Here is a 24,957-nt window from a genome sequence, read left to right on the forward strand (position 1 = left end):
CCACCCCCAAGTAATCTCCTGGTAAATAATCCACAGTGCTACCAGAGCTCCTCATAAATATGCAGTCAGAGAGTGTTTTTCCTATGTCTGTTTTGAGAACGATCAGTGATTTTTTTTTAACCCTTTCGCCTAATCCAGAAACTGGAATGTTAGTACTTAGGAGTCAGTGTGTTTGTCTTAGAATAAAAGTTTGTAAAGAAGCTGAACTTCATGTAGAGATTAGAGTCTCCATGTCTAGCTAGAAAATATTGCAATACATGAAGCTCTTAAATAGAGAGAGAAGGATCAAAGATGAGAGTAAGACTTGAAAGCTGGGAGCTGGAACGGTGCAGGAGGAACGGACAGGCTCAACTGGGCCTGTGAGGAGCGTGGACGGGGAGCTGGGCCCGAGGGGTCTGGGGGGCTGGAGAGGATTCGGTCCTCACTCAGCAGGAGTGAGATAGAGACGAGAGAGGGGCTGGGGGCTGGGGGCTGCCCCAGCCCGGGCAGAGCCCGCTCAGGTGGTCCAGCCTGCAGGGAGGTTGGTCCCGATGTGCCAGGCGTCACGTGTGCCCTGGCCCCTCACGCACGGGCGCTCTCAGCTCAGACACGCACAGGTGCCGCTCAGAAGTGCTGAGAAGGGATGTGATGTGATTTCAGAGCTCACACCGTGCAATGTGGACTAATCCTCAGAACCGCTGACTCAGGGTAAGGGAGTTATTCTCCTTAAGGCGCGGCTTTGTGCTTTGCTTTGTGCAGTGTGTATGCTTCTCCGAAGTGTTTGAAGAGATGAAACTGTTTTTAAAGAAATTTTTTTTATTTTGATTGTGGGGGGAACTTTTCAAAATTTTCACATTGTCCTAGCAGAACGGAGGAGTGGGCCTGCATTGCCCTCCCGGGGGTGACACCCAGGCAGCCTCTCGAGGAGCCCAGGTGGCAGGTTGGGTGCGTGGCTGCTTCCTCCCACTCAGATGTGTCACCCACCCCAGTCCTGCGCCCACTGAGTATCCTCACTGTCCCTCCTTTCTGTCATCCATATTGTTTTAATCACAGCTCTCTTTCTAAAAATTTAGATTTCTTTCCATGAAAACTTGAGTTCTGACTTTCTCCACATTTTCAAGTTTGAATTTTAAACTCTCCTTTATCAACTTGGTTAGCATAATATGTTCTCCATGGTGTTGAACTAAATGGATTAATGAGCTATCTTAGACTTGTGGGGGTTTCTCTTATTTTTTTTCAGTTTTAGTACACTGTTTATTTGGAATCAGATAACCCATGGCCTATCCTAAAGCATCATGGAGTCATGGTTCTCCCATAGTAAGGTTCTTTTTTTTTTTTTTTTAAAGTCAGGCCTGAAGCCAGGGGATGTCAGAGAAAAAGCACAGAAGCAACAGCCCCTCAGTCCGAAGAAAGTTGGGCTTTGATTCCCTGACTGGGCCGCGTGCCGAGGAAACCAGGAGGCACAGAGCCGCTCTGTTTCCCCCTGCTCTCGTTTGCGTCCTGCCCGAGATGCCCACAGCATCATTATTGTATGAACGCCCTTCCCTTAAATCCTGGAGAGGAGAAAAAGGAATACCAAGTAGATGATGTCATGACGTTTCTGTGCACTCGATAATCTGTCCATGGAAAGCTTAGAGCCGAGATTTTTCTAATTTGTTTATGGATTTTATTCTTTACAGAATAACATTGAATTAATCTGGTTTTATTTCTGGGGGTCAAACTGGTATATTAACATACTTCATGAAAACCTAGGTCAGGGTCATGGGAAATGGGCAGATGGAAATCCCTCCTCTCCTTTTTCTTAATTCTCTGGAACCTGATAAGCCTGTCCTCACAAGAACAAGATAATAGCTGAAGTCACAGTTTGTAAATAGACCAACTGTGTCAGAAAAAAGTTTTAGGAGAAATAAGAATGACTAATTAATTCCAACCAATGAGTAGGTTATAAACTCTTGTATTGTTGACTTGCTCGTAACGCGGAATTCAGTATAGCCCTTAGGTCTGTGCTGACTTCCAGGGTCTCTTCTGTCCGTGAGGTGGGTCACCGTCTGCACGGTGTCCAAGGTTCTGCAGTACTTATTAGCCTCTGCTCCTAGTATGTGCAGAATTTGAAGTGTTTTAACATACAGGAGGGGGTCTAGTTTTGTAGTCTTCAGTTTAACATCTAGGTCTAGGGTTTATTTTGAGTTAAGGTTTCTATAAAGTGTGAGGTGGTGGAGGTTTATGTTATAAATCTGGTCATCTAGTGGTTCTTGGACTATCTATTGAAGAGAGTATCCTTTCTCTGTTGAGTTTCCTTTGCATTTTTGTCAAAAAATCAATTAAGCATATTTGCGCAGGTTTATTTCTGGACTCTTTAAAGTTCCATTGATTTATGTGTCTATCCTTTTGCCAATACCACACCACCTTGGTTATTGTAGCCTTATAATACAGAAAGTCTTGAAGTCAGGTATATAAATCCTCCAGCTTGGTTCTGTTTCAAAATTGTTTTTAGCTATTCTTTTTCTTTTGCCTTTCCATGTAAATTTTAAGAGTCAGCATGATTCTTTTATAGTCAGATACCTATAAACAATCATGCTAGGGTTTTTATTGGAATTGCATTAATTCTGTAGACCAGTTTTGGGACAACTGAAATCTTTTTTTTTTTTTTTTCCACTGCCACCAACAGCACTGTGCAGTTTTATTAACCATTCAAGTACAGTAGCGTCTATAAGATCGGGACAGAATTGGGATTTTAAAGTGAGCAGATATTCAGCATCTAACAATTTGAAAGAAGCCACTGCATACTCGTTTCACAGAAATGTTTTCATGGAGCCAATACAGTACTAGCCGTTAGCCCAGCACTCCAGGTGTACTCAAGTAGGAAAGACGCAACAAGAAACAGCTACATTAGAAAGACACTTTAGAAAAAGAGTAAAACACTTTTCGTTTCTCCCGCTTTAGCCCCTAAAACAACATCATACCATCTGGATCTACCTATACAGTCCTACATCAGCTTGTAGAATATTTGTCAGGAGGGCAAAAGTAAAATGACACTGGCCAGTGAGCCTTTGGATATTTAGGAAGGGGATGGGGAGGAAGCCAGTTCTCAGAACAGAGAAGTCGGCTTCAGTGGCCTCAGCAGGATCTTTGGGTCCTTTGTTCTTCCGCACTGCCGCAGTGTGCTTGTCCTCCTCTCGCAAACGCTCGGGTTTGGCAGCCACTTGCGCCTCGGTTCTCTTCGCGGGCTTCCGGTTCTCTTCGCGGGCTTCCGGTTCTCTTCACCGGCTTCCGTTTTAGGGGTCAGCTTCTGTTCCGCCATTTTCTTGACGTCGTTCTCTTCTGTCGCTTTCTGAAGCTCTTCTTTCTCGTGCTCTCGTTTGTCAGCGAGTTGCTTCAAGACCTCAGCTTCATGGGACTTGCATTTTTCTTCTGCAGCTTCTAATCTCTTCTGAATTTCCTCCAGGGAAAGATCCTTCCCCTTAGGAGGGGAAAGGGGACATCCTGGGACAGATTCTTTTGGTCAAAGGCTGAGAATCAGCTCAAAAGCCTGGCCTGAGGCACGCTTCTCTAGTTCCTTCACTTCAGTACCAGAGGCAGCCATGGTGAAGAGAAGACAGGAGACCGGCAGCTACTCTACACGGTTCACTGGCAAGGAAAACCCTATTCAGTCAGTCCCAGCCGCCTGGCCACCCTCTGAGAATTGAAATCTTAATATGTAGTGTTGCAGTGCAAGAACTTACGTATGTCATATTTGATTTTCACATAGGGTTTTATATGTTTCAGCATACAGATTCTGCACATATTTTCCTAGATTAATATGTAAGACTTTCATGGGGTGGATTCTATGGTAAAGGAAATAGAATGGAGTACAGAGATGGGGTGCAGTCCCAGGCCAGAGCACCCCAGAATCCCCTCTTCTGGCCTGAAGGTCAACAGTTTGGGAGCATAGACACTTCTCACAGGCTGTGTGCCTCTGGTTGATTTCCACAGCACTAGTTTTTGTGGCTTTTGTTCGGCTTTCTAGTTGCTTTTTAGGACTAGGATTCAGTTCAGTCGCTCAGTCATGTCTGACTCTTTGCAACCCCGTGAATCGCAGCACACAAGGCCTCCCTGTCTATCACCATCTCTTGGAGTTCACTCAAACTCACATCCATCGAGTGGGTGATGCCATCCAGCTGTCTCATCCTCTGTCGTCTGGTTCTCCTCCTGCCCCCAATCCCTCCCAGCATCAGCCTTTTCCAATGAGTCAACTCTTCACATGAGGTAGCCAAAGTACTGGAGTTTCAGCTTTAGCATCATTCCTTCCAAAGAACACCCAGGACTGATCTCCTTTAGGATGGACTGGTTGGATCTCCTTGCAGTCCAGGGGACTCTTAAGAGTCTTCTCCAACACCACAGTTCAAAAGCATCAATTCTTCGGTGCTCAGCCTTCTTCACAGTCCAACTCTCACATCCATACATGACCACTGGAAAAACCATAGCCTTGACTAGACAGACCTTTGTTGGCAAAGTAATGTCTCTGTTTTTGAATATGCTATCTAGGTTGGTCATAACTTTCCTTCCAAGGAGTAAGCGTCTTTTAATTTCATGGCTGCAGTCACCATCTGCAGTGATTTTGGAGCCCAAAAAGATAAAGTCTGACACTGTTTCCCCATCTATTTCCCATGAAGTGATGGGACCGGATGCCATGATCTTCGTTTTCTGAATGTTGAGCTTTAAGCCAACTTTTTCACTCTCCTCTTCCACTTTCATCAAGAGGCTTTTTAGTTCCTCTTCACTTTCTAGGATTGGCTATTGTCACACTCACCTATAGCCAGAATTTCCATCTCCAGAAACTTTTTAACTGATAGTGATTTTATTAGGCTTATAAAAATTTTGTGTTCACTTGATGTTTGGTATGTAAGGTTTGTTAAACTGATTTTCTACTTTTAAAACAGAAATATCACCCATTAAGCTCTTGTTTTATGATGGCCTTAAGTTCTGTGATAGCAGCTTTCATTATTGCATTCATGGAAAAATTGCATTTTCTATTTTTCATTTAAGTAGTTGAAAAAGCAAAACAGGGAAAAAAACTAGTTTGTGTTACTTTTCATAATACTTAATTTAATTCTGTATATCTGAGATTATATTGTATTTAGATACATTTTTATAAATATAGAAATTTCACCTTCTTGATAAGAATTGCTTGTTAATTTCCATATTATCACCCCTTTCTTGCCTGTAAGGCTTCATATGATCATCCAGGCACTGGCATGTTAGTTTATAAGAAAGAGAAAGTTTTTCATATTGAGATAAAATTTGCTTTCGGATTTGTGGACTACCTTTCTTCTGGGCCTTTGAACATCCACTGTGTTGCTTGTTTTTAGGTTGTTGAAAAATTACCATGGTTTACCTTTTACCAAGTAACTCTCTGCCAGTAGCCATATGAACAGCCTTTCCACCTGGGTAACAGTGATTCCTCGTAGGCAGAGTCACACATCACTCTTGGCATGTCTCTTGCAGGTCGCTTTGAAGAAGAGTTTATCAAAATGCGCATGGAGCGGCTTCAGGCCTGGATGACCAGGATGTGCCGTCACCCAGTAATCTCAGAGAGTGAGGTCTTCCAGCAGTTTCTAAATTTCCGAGATGAGAAGGTAGGACATTTTATTATAATCTTAGGGGATATTGAGAATTGTCACATTCATACCAAAGAAGTTAAATCATGTTGATTAGTTGGCTGTTTCTAAGTAATAGTAAAGTAGTCACAGCATGTGAGCAAGGAGTTTTTCAGAATGGTTTTCTGCAAACCGGGAACCAGTTGGCCCTGTGAGGAACTGTGAGGGTGAGGGATGTGATAGGATGCGGGGCTTTTTCCTCAATGCTCTTAAATATAGGATGGACGCCAAGCTATGTAGGATATTTTCAGCATGAAGTTAGGGGAATAGTGTGAATGATTTCTTAGGATCATATCTTGACCTTACAGTGTAAATAGTGTAATGAAAAGTAGATTCATAAGTGAAGCTGCTTTCTCAAAGCCGCCTTGTTTGTCCAGACTGTTGTTGTCTGTCCAGGTCTGCCTCTGCCCCGTGGGCAGTCATTGTGTCTGCAGTCACTGTTCTCATTTGAAAATCAAGAAGAAATTGGCTGCTTGTCATCTCACTATTGTTGTCTGCTTTGGAAATAGCTGTGTATCACCTTAGTCTTCTATTGTATGCAATCATTTGTTTGGTCATGCTTAGTGTAATTATAGGTTAGAGATCATTCCATTTAAATATTTGAGGTCTTTTTGCATTTCAGAGTGAATGCTTACATGTCAAAATGTAATATATAGCAGTTAAAAAAACTATGTGGAATCCCCTCTAAATTGGTGCCTTAATGCTGTTGGTGCACAGGACTTTATCAAGGGCTTGTTTGATCTGTCTAGGATTCTGTTGAGGCAGCATGTCTAGAGAATTCCCTGACGGTTCACTGGTTAGACTCTTCGCTCTTACTGCCGAGGGCCCGCGTTCAATTCCTCATTGGGGAACTGACATACCATCAGCTGTGTGACATGGCCCCCAAACCCCAAAACAAACAAGAAAACAGGAAGCATTTCTAAAGGTTGTGCTCTATGCAAATTATAGACTTTTTTTTTTATATATATATACAAGAGCAACAAGAAAGAACTTGGAGCCGGGGCACTTGGTTTTAGTCTGGGCTCTGCTTCTGACTACCTCCATGACCTTGACCGAAACATTAATTTCTTTGGGCCACAATTTCCTCACCTGCTAAATGACAGTATAAAACTAGAAAATTATTAAAAATTGTGATTCTCTGGGCAACAGTAGCTCATATAGATGGTTGGACATAGAAAACCCAAAAGAACCTACAGAAAAATGTAAGTATATGTTAAAATCCATGAAACACTGCTGAGAGAAATAAAAAGAAGACCTTAATAAGTGTTCCAGCACTATGTTTTATGAATTGAAGAACTGAAAAGATGTCCTCCATAGAAAATTTAAGCTCCAAGAATAGCCAAGATACTCTTTAAAATGAAGATGAAATGGAGGAAAACTTTTCTGGATGTTGAGACTCATTATAAAGCTAAAATACTTTAAAAGCAGATCAGTAGAATAGAATGGGCCCTTGATTTATGACAAGAATGGGTCTGAGGATGGGGGGGATGGGCAGTCTTGTCTATCAGTGGTGCTGCATTGGATGGCATCTCCATTGGATGGCATCTTTGTTGGCTGGCATTTCCGTTGGATGGCGTCTCTGGGAAAAATAAATGTGATCACTGCCTCACAACAGGCTGTTGATTTTGTTAGGTTTGATGTTGGTATTTTGGTAATGTTTTTGAGACATGGCCCTTATCTGTTAAAGATACATAGTAAAGTATTTATAGGTGAAATGGTATTATATCTGAGATTTCCGTTAAACAAGAAATAAAAGTAGGATGGAGGAGACCAGATAAAACAGGTTTGGTGAAAAGTTGATAATTTTTAAAGCTGGATCTATAGGGGTTTATTAAAATGTTTTTCTTTCTACTTTTATCCAGTTGAAAGTTTCTACTGTTTTGAATCTAAAAAAATTAATTTCTGATGGTTTACAAGTTTAAATGTGAAAGACAACACAATACAGCTTCTAAAAGGTAACAGGAGAAAATCTTCATACCCCTCGGGTAGGGAAGGATTTCTGAAATTAGACACATAAACAGGAAGAGACTGACAAATTTGACTACCCTGAAAAAAAGAACTTTGGTTTATCAGAAGTCATTAAAAAGAAAAAACAAGTCGAAGATATGAACGTGTATAGCCAAAAAAGGGCTGGATTTTAGAATATGGGAAAACCCATACAAATTGATAAGAAAGATAAACCAGTAGACAAATGGGAGATTTGGTAATGTCCCTCACAAAGCTGGCTTAAAATTCAACATTCAGAAAACTAAGATCATGGCTTAGATGATGCATCTGGTCTTATCACTTCATGGCAAATAGATGGAGAAACAGTGGAAACAGTGACAGACTCTTGGGCTCCAAAATCACTGCAGATGGTGACTGCAGCCATGAAATTAAAAGATGCTTGCTCCTTGGAAGGAAAGCTGTGACAAACCTAGGAAGCATATTAAAAAGCAGAGACATTACTTTGCCTACAAAGGTCCATCTAGTCAAAGCTGTGGTTTTTCCAGTGGTCATGTATGGATGGGAGAACTGGACAATAGGAAAGGCAGAGCGCCGAAGAATTGATGCTTTCAAACTGTGGAGAAAACTCCTGAGAGTCCCTTGAACAGCAAGGAGATCAAACCAGTCAATCCTAAAGAAAAGCAACCCTGAATATTCACTGGAAGGACTGATGCTAAGGCTGAAACTACAATACTTTGACCACCTGATGTGAAGAGCCGACTCATTGGAAAAGCCCCTGATGCTGGAAGAGATTGAGGGCAAGAGGAGAGGGAAGGATAGGATGAGATGGTGGGATGGCATCACCAACCTGATGGACATGAGTTTGAGCAAGCTCTGGGAGTTGGTAATGGACAGGGAAGCCTGGTGTGCTGCAGTCAGTGGAGTCACAAAGAGACACAACTGAGCGACTGAACAACAACAACTCACAAAAGAAAATATCTGAATCATCAGTGAGTGTAAAGAAAAGCACTTAATCTTATGAGTAATAAGAAATGCAAATTAAAACCACAGTGAATAAACTTACCAGAAGGCTAAAATTAGAAAGACCAAGGATACTATGTGTCTTGTTGGTGAGAGAAGGAGCTTCTGAAACTCACACACTGCTGGTGGGTGTGAAAGCTGGTGAGACCAGTTTGGAAAACAGTTTGGCATTATCTACTTGAATAACTCTCCACGCCTGGTTATATCCCTACAGAAGTGCATGCGCACATGCACCAGGAGATGTGTACACGGTGGCTTTATCCTCACCAGGGCCACTGATGGCTGCCCGTAGTAGAGTGGGGTAAATAAACTGGGCAACAGTCACAGGAATATTATACAGCCATGAAATGAGGGAACTCCAGCTGTAACAACAGTGTGCATGTAACTTCTCAGCATAGGTTGAGCGACTAAGGCCAGACACAAAAGAATGCCAAGTGTTGGGTTCTTAGCTAGTTCACAGAAGTAGCAAAACCATGGTGTAGGGGTTTAGGTGGTGAAACTGTATGACATGAGGAACTGAAAACCATAAAAGAGTGGGTGGGTCATGGTTACCCCTGGAGGGGAGGGAAGGGGTAGTGACGGGGAAGGGATGAGAAGGGGGCTTCCGGAAGTCCAGCGCTCTCCTCTCTCTTGCCCTGGGAAGTAGTTACACAGGAATTCATTGTATGAGAATTTGTTGTACTGCATAGTTTTGCTTTGGGCACTTTTCTGTGTGTGTGTGTGTGTGTACATATATATATATATATATATATATATATAACTTGTAATAACGTTTTAGTAGTTTATAATATTGGTTTCTACCTTATATTTAGAAAAGCTTAAATCTTTTCAAGAAAACAACCTACAATGTTGAGGCGCTTTGTCAGACTCCCAGGGTGTGTTTGTATGGGTGGGTGGGCCTCAGGAAAGGAGAAGTCCTGGCTCACCTCAGTCCGAAAGGATTTGGGCTCTTAAGGACTGTTTTGCACAGCGGCACCGTTCACACCGTTCACGTGCAGGATGGAATTGGAGATGCAGGGGTGCAGAGGGAGACGGCATGGGCACTGCCTCCCGAAAGTTAGAGGGATAAAGACAGTCAGTGAGCCGACAATAGGACGGGATTTTGAAAGAGCTGTTTGGCTCCACTCCCCACTTTAACGTCATAATGTTCCTCTTTACAGGAATGGAAAACCGGGAAGAGGAAGGCTGAGAAAGATGAGCTGGTGGGAGTTATGATATTCTCCACCATGGAGCCAGAGGCACCTGACCTGGACTTGGTAGAAATGTAAGCGATCCTGCCAGCCTCCGCTGCTTCCCCAACCAAGCCTGCCTCCTCTGCTCGCAGGCCTTGGCCCGTCTGACCACACCTGGAATTCACATCATCAGACGAAAGGGTGTGAAATGAGTGGGGTTTGTAGTCAGAAGTTAAGGAGAACATTGCTTGTACTTGAAACACTGTCTTTCTAACCATAACATCAGTTAAAGTCCACTTCCTTTTTACCTTGAAGTCAGTGATTTCATAGTTGACACAGTGGTTAGTGGTTATTAACAATAAAGCGTGATGACACGGCATGGCACCGGGCCAGCAGACACCCACAGATCAGTCCACGGGCCAGAAATCTCTTTGAACATAGCCTTGAAGAGAGTCATCTCAGGCCTGTTTGTCCAGTGTTTTTTTAATCCCTTGTTTTTAATCTTGTCATCTTTTTAATGTGGGCTTGGTTGAAAGTCTGAAGTAGTTCCTTTTTTGTATAAAGACTCATAAGAGATCTTGTGTGTGTTCATAGTAATAATTTTAAGCAGCCTTTTTTCTTAATGTATAACCATTGCTTATGTTTTACCCAGTATATAGACAGTCTTCTAACTACACGGAGAGAAAATCAGTGTTAATATGTCGACTTAGGTCTGTGTTCTTCCAAACCCTACTCTGTACACATGTATCCGAAGGGAAAATGGTTGTGTAAACAAAAGTGACCTCGCGTTATACAGTCTCTATTATAACCTCCTCTTTCATTTAAAAGTGTATTGTGATAATTTTTTTCAAGTCAGGAAAAGCTTTTTAATCCTGAAGGAACTGGCGTCTTCTGTATCACTTAGATGCTGTTTGTGTAGGTTTATTTTCTCCGATTCACTTAAGTATCTGTTGGAGAGTGAACAACTGCCGCTGGCACCCATGCTGTAGAGTCAGCAGCACCTACAGTGATTGAGCTTCACTCCGTAAGATATTCAAGAAACGAAGATTTTATTTACTTTAGAACAATTTTCGTTAGCATTCCCAAGGAATTGGAGGGCGAAAGGAAGCAGAGTTAAAATGTAAGTGGCAGATGTTGAAGCAGTTCTTTCAAAACCTGAATCCAGCCGGTTTTTAAGACTAATTTAGTTACAGCGCAGTTGCTAGAATGCACGACATGGGTACCTGTGGTCAGGCTTGCTGTGAGCTCCCCTGACCACACTGGACTTTTCTCCTCTTACACCTCACACTGTCTGGACGTTGGGTAGTGAAGTCAGGGACACAACCTCCTCATGTTTTTGCCCCACAGAGAACAGAAGTGTGATGCTGTCGGCAAGTTCACCAAAGCCATGGATGACGGCGTGAAGGAGCTGCTGAACGTGGGGCAGGAGCACTGGAAGCGGTGCACAGGACGTAAGTGCCGTCCCTGGCGTCCCCCTGGGAACCAGCCCCCACAGGCAGAGACGCGCTCAGTGAGCCGGAGCAGCGTCACACCCACGGCACTCTGAGGAGCCTCAGTTCCCAACCCTTGTTTCAGCACAGAAAACTGGCTTGAGCAAAGCCAGTTCAAGAACCCCCGTAAAAAAGCATCACGTTCACTTAAATATTTGCAGTTATGCGAGGTTTGTCATCTATGGAAGAGTCATCCTTTCTGCCTGCAGAGAAAGTACCCGTGGTTATTTTTAATCTCAGGATCTTACTTTTTAATAGTCATCCCTTTAGTGAGTTGTGTTTGACTAAAGCTCTAATTTTAGGAAAGCCTGGTGGCGGGTGGTAGCAGAAAGCCCGGGGCCGGGGTCAGCCCCAAGCAGAAGTGCCGCTGTCCGCTCCGCTCTCTGCCTGCTGTGCTGCACCCTCCCTGCCCTCTGTCACTGGACTGCTTTCCTGTATCCCTAGACCCGGGCCGCTCTGCCGTCCAGCAGCCAAGGAGAGAAGCACAGTCCAGGGTCAGCTGTGGTGGTCACGCCTTGGCTGCTTGTGTGAAGGGTGGCCAAATTGAGTACTTTCAGCAGAAACCTGCAGCCCAACAAAGCCTAAAATGTTTCCTGTCTGGCCTTTTGCAGGAAAAAACCAGGCCTTACAATGGCCCTCCACCATTCACATGATATTTTATATCAACGGAACTGTTGTCATGTACCAGCTGTTCATGCTCGAGGGGCAGATGCCAGGAGTGATAACACTGGCTCCTTTCCCATGGCAGAGAAATACTAAAAATAGAACTGAGCCTGAAAACATGACCTATACAGATGCAGCATCAGAAAACAAAATCTGTTTCAGGCCTTTGGTCACAGGGAATAACTCATGAGCAAAAAAGGGAGTGATACTTCTCTAAAATATAAATGAAATAATTTAATTTTAAAAATAATAACTGTAAATTCAGCTGTTTCCCCTTTTTATTTTTTTCTCTGCTTTTTTTTTTTTTAATATTTACAGTCTCTTAGTTTCCCCTTTTTAAAGAAAAATTTAAAGGAGTGAAAATTTAAAAATTTTTAAGGATATCACAAAAATCCAGGATTATGGCTTCTATTAAAGAATCAAATCCCTTATGTCTAATGTCTGGTCAACTCCATGTCCTGTAAAATCCACAGACCAAAATCAGTAAATAGTAATAGCATTAGGCTGCTCTCTTGGGGGCAGGAGGTTGACATGTTTTGTTTAGAATTTGATTCAGCCATAGTTTCTTTCCTCTCACAAAATAATCCCCGGTGTAAAGGCCAAAACTGAGTTACAAAAGGGTGAACAATTTATTAACCAAGCTAATGTAATTTGAGTTTGTGTTTCCTGTTTCTTACAGCTTGTAGACCGTTTGTCACATTTCTCTGTCCTGGAATTTTTTTTAAAGAAACATTTGAATCATTTTTCTTTATTAATAGCATAGTCTTTTCAAATGCAAGTAATGGTTTCTTTTGAAGACAGCAGATGTGTTTCAGGAAACTGTGTACAGATTGCAAATAAAACTAGCCTAAGATACAAAGACTCTTCTCTGGAGAGTTCTCCAGAGTGATCCTAGAAGCCTAGGATTTAGCACTAGAGGAGCATTGCAGATGATTTAATTAATCTTATTATTTATAAGATTAATTATATTAATTAGATTAATATAAGATTATAAGATTAATTATATTAATTAATCTTATTATTATACAGATGAGAAAGCTAAAATCCCTCCTCCCTGGTCCTATGAGGTTCCATTGCCGTTTTTTTCCACACCCCGTTGCTTTTGGTCATGTTTTGTTTTGTAAATAATCACTCATAGGTACATAGCAGAGTGGGAAAAGCAGCGGATTAGGAATAACAGGCACCAGATCCACTTTGTAGCCAGGTGACCCCAGCTTTCCTAACCCAGGAAGGGGAGATAGTGCATCTGCATCGATAGAGCGGTGGTTGTGATGATCAAGTTGGTGTTGTGTACACGAAAGGACTCAAACCTAGAAATCATCTTCTAAATGAGCTTCCGGTTCGTTTTGATTTCATTCATTGAATGAGAGTGTGGGCGCTGGTGGTGGTGGTCATAATAATAGTGTCCACTATTTATTGAACAATTGATTAATTAAAAATTGAAGAAAAATTAATTTCTAAAAACAGTTTGTCTGTATTGATATTCTGTTAAGGAGTATAGACTATTTTGAGTCATTTCAGATTTACTATAAAAATACTTTGAGAAAATAGTTGGATCATTTAATTTTGCTCCATTTAGTGAATGACTTTTTTCTCTTTCAGCATTACCCAAGGAATATCAGAAGATAGGGAAGGCCTTGCAGAGCTTAGCCACAGTCTTCAGCTCTAGTGGTTATCAAGGTACATCTTTCTTTATTTGTTCTTTGGGCCCTGGGTGTCTTATCCACACAGACCAGCCTCCTCAGACTCTTGCAGACAATCGATAACTGCAATGAAGCACCACCGTCAGTGATGTTTAAACTGGCTGCACCGCTCCACTGAGGACTTGTGCCACCTCACCTTACTAGTTTTTGAGAAAAGTAGTGGGCGGTAATAGTTGGATTTCCTGGCTAGGTCCTTGCCTTTCCTGTGCTCAGATGCAGCTCTTGTGCTTTAGTGAAGCAGGCGGATGTGGTACATGACACTCTGCCCTGCTGTCATCTCTGCCAAACTCTGAAGCTGGGCCTGACTGTCAGGAGCCAGATCTTATCAGGGACATTTGGAGGGAAAACTCTTGACTGAGTAACAGGTTCATATTGCCTTATGTCCCTTGCTAACTCATTATTGTTTTCAGCTTATCCCATATTGTATATCTCACTTGTGGTATTTTGAGTTCATTGTGGATTTCCATGGACAACACTTGCAAGTTAGCGGTTTTCTTTTATATCTTGGTTTGTTTTCTTAATTTGGCATATGGAGCTGGTAGGAAGTAAAAGTATTTGCCAGGTGAGTGGCACCTATTCAATTTGAGGACGTCCTATTGCTTACAGAAGTGATAGGCTTGGTACTGTCACCGTGCCATTATTCTGATATCCAGGGAGGGTAGGTCTTTGGAGGTCTGAGTATTTCCAGGTATAAGAAATTAGTCTTTTACCAAAATGTAAGACCTGTGACTCCTATATTTGAATATTTTTTGTTGGCTTGGCTGAATTATGTCTTTCAGTTAAAACTTTTAGCTTGGGCAGGAGTTTTGAGTTGGTCTGGCCCCCATTTTTTAGATGAGGAACCCAAGGTCTGGGAAGATAAGCATCTTGTGGCCAAGAGACCCCAAAAAGGTGCTCAACATCGTGAATTAGAGAAATGCAAATCAAAACTGCAGTGAGGTATCACACCACTCAGAATGGCCATCATCAAAAAGTATGCAAATAATAAATGCTGGAGAAGGTGTGGAGAATAGGGAGCCCTCCTACACTGTTGGTGGGAATTTAAATTGATGCATCCGCTATGGAGAACAGTATCAGATCAGATCAGTCACTCAGTCACGTCCGACTCTTTGCAACCCCATGAATCGTAGCACACCAGGCCTCCCTGTCCATCACCAACTCCCGGAGTTCACCCAGACTCACATCCATCGAGTCAGTGATGCCATCCAGCCATCTCATCCCCTGTCGTCCCCTTCTCCTCCTGCCCCCAATCCCTCCCAGCATCAGAGTCTTTTCCAATGACTCAAGTCTTTGCCTGAGGTGGCCAAAGTACTGGAGTTTCAGCTTTAGCATCATTCCTTCCAAAGAAATCCCAGGGCTGATCTCCTTCAGAATGGACTGGTTGGATCTCCTTGCAGTCCAAGGGACTCTCAAGAGTCTTCTCCAGCACCACAGTTTAAAAGCATCAATTCTTCAGTGCTCAGCTTTCTTCACAGTCCAACTCTCACATCCATACATGACCACTGGAAAAACCATAGTCTTGACTAGACGAACCTGCATTGGCAAACTAATGTCTCTGCTTTTGAATATGCTATCTAGGTTGGTCATAACTTTCCTTCCAAGGAGTAAGCGTCTTTTAATTTCATGACTGCAGTCACTATCTGTAGTGATTTTGGAGCCCAGAAAAATAAAGTCTGACACTGTTTCCACTGTTTCCCCATCTATTTCCCATGAAGTGGTGGGACCGGATGCCATGATCTTCATTTTCTGAATGTTGAGCTTTAAGCCAACTTTTTCACTCTCCACTTTCACTTTCATCAGGAGGCTTTTGAGTTCCTCTTCACTTTCTGCCATAAGGGTGGTGTCATCCGCATATCTGAGGTGATTGATATTTCTCCCAGCAATCTTGATTCCAGTTTGTGTTTCTTCGAGTCCAGCGTTTCTCATGATGTACTCTGCATATAAGTTAAATAAGCAGGGTGACAATATACAGCCTTGATGAACTCCTTTTCCTATTTGGAACCAGTCTGTTGTTCCATGTCCAGTTCTAACTGTTGCTTCCTGACCTGCATACAGATTTCTCAAGAGGCAGGTCAGGTGGTCTGGTATTCCCATCTCTTTCAGAATTTTCCACAGTTTATTGTGATCCACACAATAAGGCTTTGGTTTAAAGCAGAAATAGATGTTTTTCTGGAACTCTCTTACTTTTCCCATGATCCAGCGGATGTTGGCAATTTGATTTCTGGTTCCTCTGCCTTTTCTAAAACCAGCTTGAACATCAGGAAGTTCACGGTTCACATATTGCTGAAGCCTGGTTTGGAGAATTTTGAGCATTACTTTACTAGCATGTGAGATGAGTGCAATTGTGCGGTAGTTTGAGCATTCTTTGGCATTGCCTTTCTTTGGGATTGGAATGAAAACTGACCTTTTCCAGTCCTGTGGCCACTGCTGAGTTTTCCCAATTTGCTGGCATATTGAGTGCAGCACTTTCACAGCATCATCTTTCAGGATTTGGAATAGCTCAACTGGAATTCCATCACCTCCACTAGCTTTGTTTGTAGTGATGCTTTCTAAGGCCCACTTGATTTCACATTCCAGGATGTCTGGCTCTAGGTGAGTGATCACACCATCGTGATTATCTGGGTCGTGAAGATCTTTTTTGTACAGTTCTTCTGTGTATTCTTGCCATCTCTTCTTAGTATCTTCTGCTTCTGTTAGGTCCATACCATTTCTGTGGACGTAACAGAAATGGAGAACAGTATGGGGGTTCCTTAAAAAAACTAAATATAGAGCTGCCATATGATCCAGCAATCCCATTCCTGGGCATGTATCTGAAAATTATGAAAAGGTGAAACTTCTAATTCAAAGAGGTACAGGCACCCCTTCATAGTGTTCATAGCAGCCCTTTTTACAATAGCCAAGACATAGAAGCAACTAAATGTCCATCAACAGATGAATGGATAAAGAGGATGTGGTATTTATATAAATGGAATATTACTCAGCCATAAAAAAGAATGAAATGATGCCATTTTCAGCAACATGGATGGGCCTAGAGATTATGATACTAAGTGAAGTCAGAGAAGGACAAATATATGATCCCATTTACACGTGGAATCTAAAAACATGGTAAAAATGAACTTATTTACAAAACAGAAACAGACTCACACACATGGGGGAAAAAAAACTTAGTTACCAAAGGGGGAAGGTGGGGAGATAAGTTAGAAATTTGGAATTAACAGATACACACTTGGCTTTGTTCACTGAAAAGGCCTAGAAATAGTTATCAAGTCCAAGCACTCCCAGCATCACCCACATGGCGATTTCAAAACATTGTTTCCCTGAAATAATCCAGAGCTGGGAGGGAAAGAACTCTGATGCCAATCTGAAGAACCTTCCACTGTCCTATGGAGCAAAAATTTGAGCTTAGTGAAGATAATGATTGCTGTGAAACTGAGCTGCTGCTGCTGCTACTGCTACTGCTGCTAAGTTGCGTCAGTCGTGTCCAACTCTTTGCGACCCCATAGACGGCAGCCCACCAGGCTCCCCTGTCCCTGGTATTCTCCAGGCAAGAACACTGGCGTGGGTTGCCATTTCCTTCTCCAGTGCATGAAAATGAAAAGTGAAAGTCACTCAGTTGTGTCCGACTCCTAGCGACCCCATGGACTGCAGCCCACCACGCTCCTCTGTCCATGAGATTTTCCAGGCAAGAGTACTGGAGTAGGGTGCCATTGCCTTCTCCCATGAAACTAAGCATATCAACTTTAATCCAGACTTGCGATGATATTCTTAAAAAGTTAATCTCAGTCACCTTTGGAGGATGGAATAGAATCAACTTAAATTCTGAAAACTGTAAAAAGAAGGAAGCATTTAACCTGTTCTTCCTGTCCCTATATACCTCAAGGTAACGAAAAAGCTGATTAAGTTTGTCTTTATAAACGTATTTCAGCTAATAAAGAAGCAGTGACAGAAGTAGTGTAGCACCAATTTGCAAACCTAAAATACTAAATAAATACTAAAATGAAAGATCTAGGCAATACAGGAAACAGAGGACTCTGTTGTCACCACCGAGACTCACTCAACAGAACCCGACGTGGGACCAAGGTACACAGCCTGGTTTCGTCAACACGTCCCCAAAAGAAATTTGCCAGAAAAACACACAGAGGAGAAAGAACCTCTGTAGGAAGCATGTCAGCTCTGTGCCGCTTGGACGGCCTTTGCATCCTGACTCAAGCAGCCAGCTTGGTTGGAGACACCAGGCAGCTGCACACTGGCTGGACAGTTTATATCAGGACCAGTGGTCGTTTCTTAGGTGTGAGATTGGGGTTGTCTCTATTTCTTAAAGAGGCCTTGTCTTTTAGGTAAAATGTATGGATGAAGTGTTAAATGACCAGTAAAAGGGAGAGGAAGGGAGGGGACTGAAAGATTGGACATAGGCTGTTAGTTGGGAAGTCAGGTGATGGGTAGATGAGGATTCATTCTACTGTTGTATAGTTTGCAAAGTTTGAAGTTTGCTATAATAAAATTTTAGAAGTAATGAAAAGGAACTGTAAGTTATAACACTCATACAATGTCTTGATTCTCAGGTGAAACAGATCTCAATGACGCGATAACTGAAGCAGGAAAGACTTACGAAGAAATTGCCAGCCTTGTGGCAGAACAGGTATATTAACGTAGCCACATGGTTCCAGTTAAGATTTTATGCTACCTAATCCACATGTTTTATTTAAAACCTGTTTTAAGACAAGCTTTCCAAATGGTTGTTCTCTTCTGTCCCTATGCATCTTTATTAATTACACCAAGTAGTAGCATTTCATAGGCCAAGCTAAAGTAATGGATAATTCATCTTCAGGAAGACTCAATAGCTCCCAGTGCCAATGGTCTGGATCCATCTCAGCCACCAGGGGATTAGAACGTACAGGGAAGAGCTTCACTCTGGTCCCTGTTTGGAGTCTTGCTCAGCCTCCAGAGCAGGGGTTTCCTGGTCTGTAGATAGCGATGGAAGCACCTGCCTGGGAGTGGTCTGAGGATCAACAGCTAATAAAGAGAAAGCCCTGGTCAGGTTCCTGGCAGGCAGCAGATATCGTTGTGGCCACCTGGCTTTTATTGGAGTCTTTAGTAGCCTGATTTCAGTTATGTTTATAGATAACAGATAATGTTTTCTTAAGGGGACTAACCATTGAGGTTGTTTCAATCCCTTAAATTAAAAAAAAATTTTTTTTTTGCAGATGACAACTTGAAATATATATTTGAATACCCATACATTCATGTGGTCATTAACTATTCTCCTGATACTTGTAAAAAAAAAAAAAAAAGGTTAATTTTTAGAATCATGCACACCAAAACTTTAAATATTATCACAGAAAAATGGAAAAATTTATAGTTGCCACTTTTAATGATTACCAGATTTTTAGCAATTTTTTTATTTTCTGCTAAAATTTATACACTAAGCTATAACATCTTATTTGCCTCTGTGTAAACATACAGTGTTAACTAGTTTTTTTAAATTTTGTTCACAGTGTTGTCTTTTGGGCCAGTTCAAAATAGCTAATTTTACCAACCAACCCAAAAATGCACAGTTTTATCATTTTTTCACAGCCTACAATGACAGTATATAGTTCTTGGGGATTATTTTCTTATAGGAGAACTAGGCTGACTACTTCACACTCAGTAACTTTGTGTCATGCCCAGCAGATTCGGCTGATACAGCCCTTAAATGTAACCGTTTTCTCTTTGATTGTCTGAATTCTTCCACCAATAATAGCCAATCTTTCTTGTTACAGCCAAAGAAAGATCTCCATTTCCTGATGGAATGTAATCATGAATATAAAGGCTTCCTTGGCTGCTTCCCTGACATTCTTGGCGCTCACAAGGTAACTTGATCCTAGGCGTTCACAGACGAGGTCCCGGCTGAAGCAGGACTCAGGTGCAGGGCCACCTGCGGGAGCTTCACCACACACCCACACACACAACACGCATGCACACACACACAGACACGCACACACACACTCACACCCTCACACTCCCCCACACACCCCCCCCCCACAAACCCACACACAGACACACACCCACACACCCCCACCCCCCCCCACTCACACACCCACACCCCTCACACACAGACACACGCACACACTCCCCACACACACACACACACCCCCCCACACACACAGACACGCACACACACACACACACACACGCGCGCACGTGCACACATCCCTCACACACACACCTCACACACACACCCACACATGCACACAGACACACACACACCCCACACACATACCCACACACGCACACACGTGCACACAGATGCACACACATGCACACAGACACACCCCACACAGACACCCCACACACACACACACAGACACACACACCCCACACACACAGACACACACCCCCCCCACACACACCCCACACACACACGCACGCGCACACACACACACCCCCCACACACACACCCCACACACCCACGCACGCGCACACACCCACACACACCCGCACACACCCACACACACCCGCACGCACCCACACACACACGCACGCACCCACACACCCACCCCCGTTAGGAGCCCCTCTCCAAAACCAGCCGGAGTGGCCCTGCGGGCTGCGCCGTGCGGTCTGTCACATTTGGATGCCTGAGTGGCTGTTGAGTGTCTTCTGTCCTGGAGAAAGGTTATTTGGAGGGAACTGAAAGGATGATAGGTGTTCCTTTATGGACACACTTAGGTCAGGTTGCAGCGTGGTAATCATGGTGTCTGGTGTGAAGTCAGTGTCAGGCATGGTTCTTAGCCTCACCAGGAGCCCTCCCTGCACACTGCGTGGGCAGGTCCTCCCAGGGCCTTTCCTGTCCAGGCGAAATCAGATGTCCTGTCCCCGAGCCTGACAGTCTCTCCCAATTACGACCAGAACGGTCAATGTCGATTTTATTTGTTTACGTTGATAGAAAGGAAACTATATAGTTCCCATTATAAAGGTGCTTTTTTAAAACTAAAGATCGGTTTGGAGTGTCCTCGGATTTTGATTCTGGTTCATTTTTCTCTTTCAAACCTCATTACTGTGGGTTGTACTCTAGGGTATTGTGATGTGCTTGGGTTTATTTTGAAACATTGTTTTTGTTTTCTTTGGGTATATACCCACAGGTGGAACTGCTGGGAGAGTAGATCTTAAAAATTCTCATCACAGGAAAAAAATAGTTTATAACTCACTGAGGTGATGGATCTTAAAACTTATGGTAGTAATCATCTTGCATTATACACATGTCTCAAATTCGTTATGTTGTACACCTTAAACTAATGTTATCTGTCAGGTACCTTGCTGTAAATGGGGTGGGTGGGAATAAAAAAATAAAATTAAAATCTCAGAAAAAAAAACCTCAGAGCAGTTAGATTGTTGTAGGAGTTTGTGCCTGCCTTGAGAGTTCTAGGTGGGGAACCTGATTTATACACAGGCGTAGAGTTCTTCCCACACAGCGCCCGTGAGCCGTGTGATGACATGAGTGTGGGAAATGTTTGCAACGTTTACAGCTCTTTCCACCTCAGTGTTAATTTGAAGTTAGTCCAGAGCTTCTTATAGAAATCACAGTAAAGCTTATGATCAGCACAGCGAGGCACCAGCTTATGAAATACTCTGCAAGTGTACCCAGGCACATACCCTAGACTGTCCCAGATCAAATGACTTCCTAAAGCTAGTGCCTGTTTTCCAATCATGTACCGCTCTCACTTGACAATGACTTACTCATATTACAGATAAAGAGTGCTGTTTAGTTTTCAGCCTTGTTGTAGCATAAAAGTGTAGGTTTCAGCTCAGCTGTATTTTACGGAAATAGCAGCATTTTTGTTTCCAAGCGACTTACAGGAAGTTACAGTGAGATGCGTTCCTCATGTTCTCATTTTGTGGGGACATTTTCCTATTCAGTAGCAAGACAATTGTAGAATATATTGGCTTTGTTACATTTTAAGCTAACGACTGATCCTTGAGATTTGTTCTGTGAATGCCACCGCATCTTGTATTTCACAGGGAGCAATAGAAAAAGTGAAGGAAAGTGATAAACTGGTCGCAACCAGCAAGATCACCCCCCAGGACAAACAGAACATGGTGAAGCGCGTCGGCACGATGTCTTACGCTTTGCAAGGTAAGAACGGTGAGGTCTGTGTGTAGCTAGTGGAGATTGTTTTCCAAGAAAATTCCCTATTTTCCTTGCTGGAGAGAAATCCCAGTATGAACAGCAGTTAAGTTAATAAGAACTGATTCAAAATATCTTCCTAAGCCTGTTGTTTGTGGGATCCCAGTGTTAAAAGCTGTAATATTTATATTTAGTTTTTCATGCATTTACCTGACGTAACTACAAACGGCAACGTGATTAAACCTGTACGTTTCTATTTCTTCTTGGAGACCCTGAAGATTCCTTTCATAACCTTTAATAGCAGGTCCTATCCAGACTAGATTCCCGAATCCAGCTCTTAGCAGCATGTAACCTGCAGGCCCCAAGACTATAGAATGAGAAGGGAGTTTGGACATAGCATTTTTGGCATGGTTTGACTGTTACTAAAAAGAAAATACTAATTTTTCCAGCAGATAGGAGTAGTGATTGGATTTTTCATGTTTTGGCGGATGGATGGAATACATGGGCCAAGGAGGGAGTGGAAGGATGTTCTAGTAGGAACAAAGCACACAAAACAAAATGGGGCCAGATGATGTCCTTGGTCTTTGGGAGTAAAACACATTTGCATGTTATCAGGAGGAGAAGGCAATGGCACCCCACTCCAGTACTCTTGCCTGGAAAATCCCATGGACGGAAGAGTCTGGTAGGCTGCAGTCCATGGGGTCGCACAGAGTTGGACACGACTGAGCGACTCACTTTCACTTTTCACTTTCATGCATTGGAGAAGGAAATGGCAACTCACTCCAGTGTTCTTGCCTGGAGAATCCCAGGGACGGAGGAGCCTGTTGGGCTGCCGTCTATGGGGTCGCGCAGAGTCGGACATGACTGAAGCGACTTAGCAGCAGCAGCAGCAGGTTATCGGGGGAGACTTTGGAGATTCTGGGAGGCCTCAAAAGCTAGGCAGAAGAGTCTAGACTTGCTGTGGGCGTTAGGAAGCCATGAAAAGGTTTTGATGGAAAAACAAACAAAAAATGCTGCTCAAGGAAGAGGATTTGCTCGTGACAGAGGTGGGGGCGCAGATTGGGGGCTGATGTTAGACAGCCCAGCCGGAGACCTGGCTCCTACTCTCTGAGGCTTTTGAGGACCCAAAGAAGATGAGGTGCTGGGGGAGAGAATGAGGGTACTTATGGGCTTTTCCAAAGGATCCTCAGGACTAGGGAGGAAGTAGGAGAAGGGAAGAATGAATGTGTGAAAGGTTTCCAGAATGAGAGCACTTCAGGGCAGAGACAGGCCTGAGTGAAGCTGGGGGCTTAGAAGGGTTTTGAATGGGAAAGTTCTCTTGACCTTTTGTTTGGAGTTATCCAAACACATGAATGAAAGCGTTGTACAACTTCGGATAACAACCTAAAACAACAGTGAGCTTTTTACAGGAATTTATGCCAGCAGCAGTTGGCTTTGCAGGTGTGGCGTGTAGGGAAAAGGCAGAGGTCATATGGGGCCTGATAAGGAAGGCCTCTCCGATGTTGGGGATGGGATGGGGATGGGGGTGGCACTGAGAGGCAGAGCTGGAGAAGGGGTTCATTTGCTGAGTTGAGACATCCAGCAAACACAAAGGATGGGCATCCGACCCTCTGCCTGGGAGGAGGCCGAGTTCTGCCAGTGCTGGTGCTCGGCGGCATCAGGCATCAGCTGCCCTGAAGAGGGCCTTCCTCAAGTCTCACTGCCTGCCCAGCCTTTCAGAGGTGCCTGAGGAAGCCTGCAGCCTGGGCAGTCACTGCAGCAGAGGTGGTGGTGCCCAGCGGGTACCTCGCAAGGGCCTCTGTGAACAGACTTGACATTCTGGACTGAGGTCGTCGGTAGCCAGTGGGCCCAAGTCAGTTTCCTGCTCAAACGAGCCTTCATTTGGGTGATCGTGTTGGGCTTTAGAAGATTTAACATGCAAATCGACAGTAATCGTCCGTTTACGGAAAAGTGTTTTTGCCGTTACCCACTCAAATTGTTTTTCTAGCCTCTTTATAGCATTTTTGTCAGGAACTGGCACAGGCCAGCCTGGCTGATGATGAATCATAACTGGGCCAGAGACACAGCTGTGTTCGTTTGCAGTCCAGGGGGCACTGACCGATGTCTTGCTCTTGGTTGCAGCCGAGATGAATCACTTCCACAGTAACCGGATCTACGACTACAACAGTGTCATCCGCCTGTACCTGGAGCAGCAGGCGCAGTTCTACGAGACGGTGAGTCGGCCTGTCCCCCGGGCTCCCCATGCACTGCCAGGGCTCCCTGTGAAGCTCGTGCTCCTGTGGTTTTTAACCCTAACTAATGAGCTAACTAACGGGCATCCCTGGTGGCTCAGAGGGTAAAGTGTCTGCCTGCAATATGGGAGACCCCGGTTCGATCCCCGGGTCCAGAAGATCCTCTGGAGAAGGAAATGGCAACCCACTCCAGTGTTCTTCCCTGGAGAATCAAATGGACAGAGGAGCCTGGTAAGCTACAGTCCATGGAATTTCAGAGAGTCACACACGACTGAGCAACTTCACTTCTCAGTAAGCCAAAGGAGGCTGAATACTGAGCAGGGACTTTTTTCCCAATCTCTTTTAACCGTATCTGCGTTTTCCTTTTGAAGAACACTGGGCTAAAGAGGGCATTGTTTTTTTCAAGAAGGAAGGGTGTGGGATGCTGGTGGTGAGCCCCCGAGAAGCCCCTGTTGTGTGGTGCCCACCACTCCCTGCACAGGGACGCTGTGAGATGAGGTCACCCTGCCGGCTCAGCTGGGGCAGGCGCCTGGCACCGCGTGGGACGCACAGGCCGGCTTTGTGTGTGAGCGGGGGTTTCACAGTGTGCCAGAGGGATTTCCAAAGGGAAACCAAAGCAAGAGGGGGAGTGAAGCCTCAGATGGTCCCATTCAGGAACCGGTAGTGAAAATGTAGATGTTCACACCTTTGCAGAGAAATTTGGTTATTTATCAGGGTGTACAGAAAACAAAGATCTAGCCCATAAATGGAAACCCAGACCTCAAAGACAAGTTCTGTAACTTATCACGATTGACCGCAGGTTGGCCGCCATGTTTCTTACTAAGTTTTCCACTGTTTCCATGGTGTCATCTCCTATACGTTCAGGGATCAGCAAGCTCCAGACTCACGTCCACACACGCGTCCTCTTGTCTGTGGGTGGGCACTGCCACTCCCGTATCTGCCGCATGGGTTCTTGGAAGGGAGCTGTGGCTCATGTGCTTCATGCATACTGTCCATGTGTGGTGGAAACAGATGG

At 43.7% G+C, this 24,957-nt stretch overlaps 1 protein-coding gene across 1 annotated transcript in view; it reads left to right on the forward strand.

The window, feature by feature from the left end:
* Nucleotides 1-24,957, forward strand: part of SNX9 (sorting nexin 9) — an 89,719-nt gene that overhangs the window by 62,273 nt on the left and 2,489 nt on the right. Inside the window, exons 10-17 of the mRNA XM_070796438.1 lie at nucleotides 5,464-5,594; nucleotides 9,743-9,846; nucleotides 11,102-11,205; nucleotides 13,510-13,587; nucleotides 18,173-18,249; nucleotides 19,370-19,459; nucleotides 21,606-21,720; nucleotides 23,833-23,924. Coding sequence (XP_070652539.1) covers nucleotides 5,464-5,594; nucleotides 9,743-9,846; nucleotides 11,102-11,205; nucleotides 13,510-13,587; nucleotides 18,173-18,249; nucleotides 19,370-19,459; nucleotides 21,606-21,720; nucleotides 23,833-23,924 — 791 coding nt within the window. The remainder of the gene's footprint in view (nucleotides 1-5,463; nucleotides 5,595-9,742; nucleotides 9,847-11,101; nucleotides 11,206-13,509; nucleotides 13,588-18,172; nucleotides 18,250-19,369; nucleotides 19,460-21,605; nucleotides 21,721-23,832; nucleotides 23,925-24,957) is intronic.

This window comes from Bos indicus, chromosome 9, assembly GCF_029378745.1.
Source record: "Bos indicus isolate NIAB-ARS_2022 breed Sahiwal x Tharparkar chromosome 9, NIAB-ARS_B.indTharparkar_mat_pri_1.0, whole genome shotgun sequence".
Taxonomy (NCBI): Eukaryota; Metazoa; Chordata; class Mammalia; order Artiodactyla; family Bovidae; genus Bos; species Bos indicus.